Source organism: Chiloscyllium plagiosum, chromosome 7 (genome assembly GCF_004010195.1).
Source record: "Chiloscyllium plagiosum isolate BGI_BamShark_2017 chromosome 7, ASM401019v2, whole genome shotgun sequence".
NCBI lineage: Eukaryota > Metazoa > Chordata > Chondrichthyes > Orectolobiformes > Hemiscylliidae > Chiloscyllium > Chiloscyllium plagiosum.
In genome coordinates this window covers 55,035,078-55,043,210 of record NC_057716.1, presented here as the reverse complement: position 1 = coordinate 55,043,210, position 8,133 = coordinate 55,035,078, and the positions used below count along the sequence as shown (strand labels likewise).

Sequence of the window (8,133 nt, the reverse complement as noted above, 5' to 3'; positions counted from 1 at the left end):
TCAGCAAAAATCTCATCTATCCACTTTTATCTATTCTACCTGGAATAGAATATTAGACTTATTTCTCAACATCAAGAATCTATTATTTTTGTTCTTATCAAGCAAGAATTTTCCCATATCCATGTGCTTATAAGATCCATATAATCAAAAACTAGCAGTCAACACTGTACTGTAGTAAATCAACTTTCCACTGACAATGTTTTAATACTAAATCAAATTTGCTGTTCATGTATATCTTGGCCAGAGGTTTACAGCAGTGAAAATAAAAATCCAAGCCAGAAGTTTCAGGAAATAAAAAAAAACTATATAAATAGCAAATGTTAGAAATGTACACTTTATTCACAGAATATCTGATAGCATAATCACAGAATTAGACACAAAGTTATATATTGAAAACTGAATGAAGCAACACCTGAAAGAAAACAATTTTGTGCAATATCTTTTTGGAAATTCATTACTGATTAAACAATTTGCATGGATTAGATCTTTAATACAAAATTGTGTGATTGTTTTTAAAAATCTACATGTCAAAGATTATGAACTTATTTCTAATTCATTTTGTATCAATTGTTGTTGGTTATTTCTTATATTGTTGTTTCATCAAGTCAATCCATTAATATAACTGGGGGATTGGCCTGGGATGTTATACTAAAGCCAACAGTGTGAGTGAACTTAATGAAAATAGCACAAATACAGTGTAATGTGTTCAAAAGATCTGTGCAGGTCTGTTTTATCTGGTTGATATCTCCAAAAGCAGACAAAGCAAAACTCTTATTTTTTTAATATAGATGGTGTCCTCCCATAGCGGAAACCTAAATGGCATGGTGATAGAGATACAAGGAAGGAAACTGGGACTTGGACGCAAGGGACTAGGTATGAGGTGAAATCCAAAACTGCACAGTGCTGGTTGGAGACCACATTTGGAGCCGAAAAATATAGGAAAGAGGTCTAAACTCAAGATTTAGGGAGAATTGAGTAGGGCTCTATGACTAAGAAATGAATGAAGGCCAGGCAAGAAACCACAACCCAACAATGTGGACCTCAAAAGCCCTGAATCTTTGGAGCTTTGAGACCAGTGAAGTCCCAAAGAAGAATGTAAACAATTCTAAATCTGCAGTCACATATTCCATATGATTTTCACTGGTTTCCCTGATCCAGCTGTAGACCAGTATATCATTTGCAGAAATTCTGGGACAGAGTACAATAAAAAGTTTGAAAAGTTGTCTTGGTGCAAGAGATTGTACCCAGTTTTTGCTGAGACAAACTGCTGACCATGCCTGTAAAAATATATTTATGCTGCCATACTGTGTTCAGGCAGATGTGGATTGTTCAATTTAGCTGATATCCTAGTCACAAACATTCATGACAGATAAAGAACAATCTACGGTGACTAACTAGTTCCAAATGTGTTGTTAATTCAATTATTTTCATGATTTCAGTCAATGACCAATTCAAAAGAGTTCTGCCAGTATTTTTTAAGGATGGTAACATTTTACATAAACAAATTACCTTGTAGAAAAACTGAGTTACATTGTTCGGTGTCTACTGGCTGTTCCTAGATTAGGGTAACTATGCTTTGTGATAGATGATTTTAGCAAAAGTTGTGTTGGGAGGGGAAAATTAACTAAGGTACCTATCATTGACTTAAAAAAAAATGTATGTGCGGACATCACAAGTGGATATCCTGTCAACTCTTGACATGCAGTTCAAAAACAAAGCAGTCAATTTGGATAATGGATTGTAGTTGAAGCAAATAATATTGGTTCAGTCATCTGTTAAACATTTTTTTCAGCTTCTGTTGACATCAGTAGAAATGAAAAAAGACGACATGTTTAGGTGTATTAAATTAATATCCACAGTCAAATATACTGCAAAAGATTGGTTATTATTGCATCCAAAATGACCAGCACGCATTACTAACATCAGGGCAGTTAAAACTTTAGGGGAAGCAAACAGAAAAATAAGTCAAAATGGATCCCAATTATTTATGCTTGTAAGATTACTTTAGTAAGAGGTGCTAATGATGCTTCACTCTTTTCAAGGCATAAAAAATACAGAACTGCAACTGAAATCATAAGTAATTGTAATGTCAAATGGTCAAGATAGTTGATAATTGATCACGATAGTTAATACAGGGCAAGTAGTTTTAAACTTACAAATGAAAGCCAATGTTTTATGAGTTCCTGCTTCTCAGAAGGCTGTAGATTTAGCCTAGATTTTGCCAGTCAGAATACTCTAAACTCAATAATTCTTTCATCTTACACTTAGTATTCCATGAAATAGATTAAACTCTTGTTTAATTTACTAGCTTCTCTAAAATATCTGTTCTTTCTGCTGGCATCCTATACCTGTTCTTGGTCAAATAATGTATTTTTGTTTCTGCAAGATCACATTATGAAACATTGTGGACTTTAATAGAATAAATTAAGCAGTGATTCTTAGTGCAACTTCTAGCATTACAGAATTTATAAATTTACCTATAAGCACATTATTGTATAAATTTTCATTTAGAAATGCCCTTTTTAAAATGTACCTTTCCCTAGGTAAATAGATTTTTGTATACACATTTACACATAAATTGTATTCAGTGAGCAGCCCAAACTCTTAACTCACAAAAGAGTTTCTCCTCAATAAAATTATTTGCAATTCACATCACTTACCTTATTATAGGAGTTCCACAGTATACATCACAAAAAGTGATCACTGCTGCTGGGGATCTCAGTTTGACCATAAATAGCACTTGTAGGCTTTGTGTCATTAATCTATCCTACATCTAAAGTTACAATGTCAGTAAATAATCTATTATACAACTGTAAGTGATTACAATATATTTATCAAACTAAAAAATAAATAGAATTCCAATGTGAACAATGAATATTGGAAGCAGGAAACAAAAAGACACAGGTCATTAAAGTTAAACCTTTTCCCAGTTTTGGACAAAGGACAAATCATCTTGATGGAAGCAAAATAAAAACGTTGATATAACAACATTCATATGCATTAATTTTGTTGAAACTAGTTTTACTATTTTGCATAGTAGCTAAAGACTGGAAAATAGATTTTAACAAAAATCTGATGCAAAAGCTATCATACATTATTGACAAAGGACACTGTAGTCTGTAAAAATGAAACAGCATAAACAGTTGAAAGTTTTAGCATAGTTTCAGCTAAAAACTGAGGCTGCAGTAGGAATAAGTACAACTATTCCATATTCCTTGAGTAATTCAAATAATCTTTTGTTTATACGCATAAAGTCTGCTTGCCTGAAGACACTACTAGTTTGGTAACGTTAGACTTTATACATTTCATATTATGATGCAGGCTGAAGAAAAATGGTGTTATGTGTGATGCTTAAACACAGACCTGCTGTGCAGTCATGTTACCATAATACATCTTTTCATTTTCCATCATCCTTACTGCAGCCAGCACCACCACTCTCACAGTCTGTGTATACTCTGAAAAAGCATTATTTCAAAACTGAACAAAAATAAAGTGAGGCCAATAAAACATAAAACAGGAAGATACCAGATCATTTAAGGCTAAATCTTTCTGTCAAGAGCTCTGCATGCTCCGTATTGCCTATAGCCTTCTCTAATTTAGTAAGAAAAACATGCATTGAAAAGGACTAGTTTAAAGAGAACATATTATAATTTGATATACATAAGTATGTAAGTATTGAAGATAATCATCTTAATTTTAATTTAAAATGTGAAATCAATCAACAAAAGTTATCCATACTTCTTTACCAATACACTCTGCTGGACTTTAAGATCCTATTCTGTAATACATTTTATGAGGCAGAGCAAAACCTCTTATTAATTGTTTTTTGCTACTACTGAATAAATATAAATTTAATGTGAATCATGCCATAAAACTATATGCAAGAGCTGCACATATTATTGCATGCTGTTTGTGATACTACATGCTCGTTAATGGTAACATTACAATGAATTTAAAGTGGCTTAGGTCTTGTATCAAAGCAATAAACATTACATTTCACTGCAGCTGTTTAATTAACATCTCAGAATGCAAGTAGTGCTAATGAAACTTTGCCCTAATTTGTAAATATTAATTGCAGTATATTAGTCCCATTAAAGTTTGAAAATTACAATAGAATTGCCTTTGATCAAAAATTAGATTTTAGTGTCCGTCAAAAAGTTTCTGAAGTTACGTAAAACGTTCAGAATTCATTTTCCTCAGTTTGGGAGGAAGGTTTCCCTCAATCCTTGAACCACCTGCTAATCTCTGTAGTTTTGGTGGCAGATCAGCCACAGATTGGCTCATTGGGTCACAGGTCACCTTACTGGTCTTTGGCACCAGTTTTTCCTCTGAATTTCCAGGAACCGAACTGATTCGTTGCAGCTTCATTGGTAGATCTCCCATACTATATGCTTTTTCTGAAGTGGTGGAACTCATTCTTAGTAATTTTTTTGGTAGATCTTCCCTCCCTGTAATCTTCTGCAGTTTCAATGGTATCCTGGTACTTAGATCATCAACACTATTGAAGCAGTCCACAGAATCATTCCTATCTGGCACAGTGCCTCTGCTATTGTTAACAGCTGGGGCCATCAAAGGAGAAGTCATAAATAGCATTTCCTCTTGTTCTTTTACACTGTATGGCGGTGTTGGAATTTCAAATGTTGCATGAAATTGAGAGTAATCCACTTTGAAGAATCCTTCTTCCAGGGATATAACTGGGAAAAAACGGTTTCCCCAAAGAACTTCATCTTCTGTGTATGATGTCCTTGCTTGGCATGTCATGCCTAGATAGAAAATACAAATGTAAATCAATAATGTCAGAATTTAAGACAGGCAGTATTAATCTGATTATTGATTTCTAAAAAAATTCATAGGTAGCTAAATGTTAGTCACTTTTTAAAAGCCAAAGATCACGCATAAAATTAACATTCCACAATCAACCTTATACCAATTAACTGGAAGCAGAACTTCAGGCTTTTAAATGTCTGTAAATACAAGCCATTCCTCATAAAACTTTCAATCAGAAAGATGAATTACTGCTGAACACATCCTTAGTCTTCAAATATGTTCCATAGAGTTATAAATATTTGATATATTGTGTGAATTTAATCCAGGCAGGAAGAATCTCATCTACTGCCTGGAGAGTCAGTGCGAGAAAGTGGCCACTATAAGAACTTAACCACATTTAGGCAGCCCACAAGTGGAAGTCTTGTCTTTGAGAGCTGCCAATCAGAAGAAACTTGGAGCAGTGGTAGCTGCCAGCAATGCAGCCAACAGAATCAACAAAGAATCTTGGGTCAAAGTCAGTGAGGACAGTGTGGGTGTTTGAGGTGGGAGTTCATGAGACTGAGATGAAGATACAAGGGTGATTGGAGATAGGGCACAGAGGTGGTTCTCAGCACATATCCCCTTCCCTCAATCAGGAACTGTGCTTTTGAATAAGGGCCTACACCATCTTTGCTATTCTGATGTGGTGAGTCATCAAAGAGTTCAATACCTACAGCAGGGAAGATGAGGCATCCTTCATTAGCCTCCAGGCAGAAGATCTATCCACAAACTTCCCTAGCCCAGATACTATCGGCTGGAAGTGGGAAGACAGTGACAGTTCTAATCTGTCTCTTTCCTGCCTGATTAACCCCTCTGCCTCCACCTCCAAACTCACTTCCAAGGAGGCACTAAATTCTATCCAATACTTGTAACAATGAAGGAAACGTAATCCATAATTGAAAAACTCTATGCACATAGGAAAAGTAACACAGACTAGAGAGATGCATGCTAGGCAAAGTAACAGTGGTAAATTTCTGAGCATCTGGCAAGAATTTTGCAATTCTTCCAGCTCTGGCAGTGTTTCAATGGTTCCAAATTACTTAAAAAAGGATACAAGGATAAATTTGGCAACTATAAGTCAGTTAGCCAAAAACTTGAAAGACAATAATCCAAGACAAAATTAATTGTACATTACTTGTATGGAAAAGTGTGGGCAAATAAATGTAACTCAGCAAAGAAGGTTCTGCATGGTAGACTAATTAACAAAGTTAGGTCACATGGGATTCGGGATAAACTTGCCAATTGGTTACATAATTGGCTTAATGGCAGGAAACAGAGAGTAATGATGGAGGGTTGTTTTTCGGACTGCAGGCCTGTGACCAGCAATGTTCCACAGGGATTGGTTCTGGGTCTCTTTTGTTTGTCATTTATAAAAATAATTTGGATGAGAATATAGAAGACATGGTTAGTAAGTTTGCAGATGACATCAAAATTGGTGGCATAGTAGAGAGTGAAGAAGATTTTCTAAGTTTATAAAGGCATCTTAACCAAATGGATCAATGGCCTGAAAAATGGCAGATGGAGTTCAATCTGGATAAATGCAAGATAATGCATTTTGGTACAACTAACAAGTTTAGGGCTTATACAGTTAATGGTAGGGCCTTGGTTAGTGCTGTAGGACAGAGGGACATAAGGGTTTAGGTATATAATTCTTTGAAGTTTGCATCAGTATAGACAGGGTGGTTAAAAAGGCATTTGGCATGCTTGCCTTCATTGCTCAGTCTTTTGAGCATAGGAGTTGGGAAGTCATGCTGAGGTTGTACAGGACATTGGTGAGGCCTCTTCTGGAATACTGTATCCAGTTCTGGTCACTCAGTTATGGGAAGAATATTATTAAGCTGGAGAGGGTTCAGAAGAGATTTGCGAGGATGTTGCTTGGTATGGAAGGTTTGAGTTATAAGGAAAGGCTGGATTGGCTTGGGCTTTTTTCACTGAAGGGTAGGAGGTTGACAGGCAATCTGGTACAAGTTTATAAAATAATGAGAGTTATAGATAGCATTAATGGTAGTTGTCTTTTCCCTGGGATAGGGGATTTCAAGACTAGGAGGTACATTTCTAACGTGAGAGGAGAGAGATTTAAGTAAGACATAAGAGGCAAATTGTTTGCACAGAGATTGGTTCATATGAACTCCCCGAGAAAGTGATGAATGTAGTGCAATTACAACATTTAAAAAACATTTGGATAGATACATGAATAGGAAAGGTTTGGAGGGTTATGAGCTAGGAGTAGGCAGGTGGGACTAGTTTAGTTTGGGTGTGGACTGGAGGGTCCATTTCCATGCCGTATGACTCTATTACTCTATAAAGACCTATTGTGATTGACAACTTTGATAAAGTAATACAATGGATTGATGAGGATAATAGAGTGGATACTATGAATATGAATTTTCATATTAACTTTATTAATGTAGGTATGGAGTACAAAAGCAAAACGGTTATGTTAAACCTTTCTATACCATTGATTTGACCTATATGAAATATTGTGTTCAATTTTAGGAATCACACTTTAGGAAGAGTCAATACAGATGTTTTCAAAAAGATCTACTAGAATGATAAGAGGGATGGAGGATTTCAGCTACGCAGAGACAGTAGCAGAGTCAGGGTTTTAAGCCAACAAGGTTTAGGTATGTTTTGAATGGGTATGATAGAACTGTTTCTAATAGCCATAGGGTTGATAATGGGAAGTCATACATTGATGTTTGATAAAGGTACCAAAGGCAAGCCTTTATTCAGTAAGTTGCTGCAATCTGGAATTTAGGATGAAACTTACAAGCCTCTGAAGAACATTGTAAGTCCATTGGGAAAACAGGATGAGATAGGCAGAAATGAGATTCTGAACACTAATGAAAAGTCTGATTCTCCAACCAAGTGTTGAGCATGCAGACAAGTGTCTCACCACTTAGTATCATCAGGCCCATTTGCATGAATTTGCGTGCTATTATTAACTAATCTTGTCTCGTTAATATGCAGTTTTCATTCTCCCACCTGCCAGATAGAAAGTAGATGTCAACATTTCCTCACGTGGGATGCAAAATGGGTATTGGGCAAACTCAGCTCACCACTTGTTCTCAGCAAAGTGAGGACTGCAGATACTGGAAACCAGAGATTGGACTAGAGTGGTGCTGGAAAAGCACAGAAGGTCAGGCAGCATCCGAGCAGGAAAATCGACGTTTCGGGCAAAAGGGAAGGGCTTTTGCCCGAAACGTCAATTTTCCTTCTCCTCGGATGCTGCCTGACCGCCTGTGCTCTCACCACTTGTTCTTCCAGTCCTCCATCAGTACTGAGAAATATCTCAGGGCATGTCCCGGGGCAGTGACTGACCACATC

At 36.1% G+C, this 8,133-nt stretch overlaps 1 protein-coding gene across 1 annotated transcript in view; it reads right to left on the bottom strand.

Annotated features, from left to right (window-relative positions):
* Positions 1-325: 325 nt before the first annotated feature.
* Positions 326-8,133, bottom strand: part of kcnj3a (potassium inwardly rectifying channel subfamily J member 3a) — a 313,643-nt gene continuing 305,835 nt past the window's right edge. Inside the window, exon 3 of the mRNA XM_043693782.1 lies at positions 326-4,763. Within this exon, the coding sequence (XP_043549717.1) occupies positions 4,168-4,763 (596 nt within the window). The 3' untranslated portion in view covers positions 326-4,167. The remainder of the gene's footprint in view (positions 4,764-8,133) is intronic.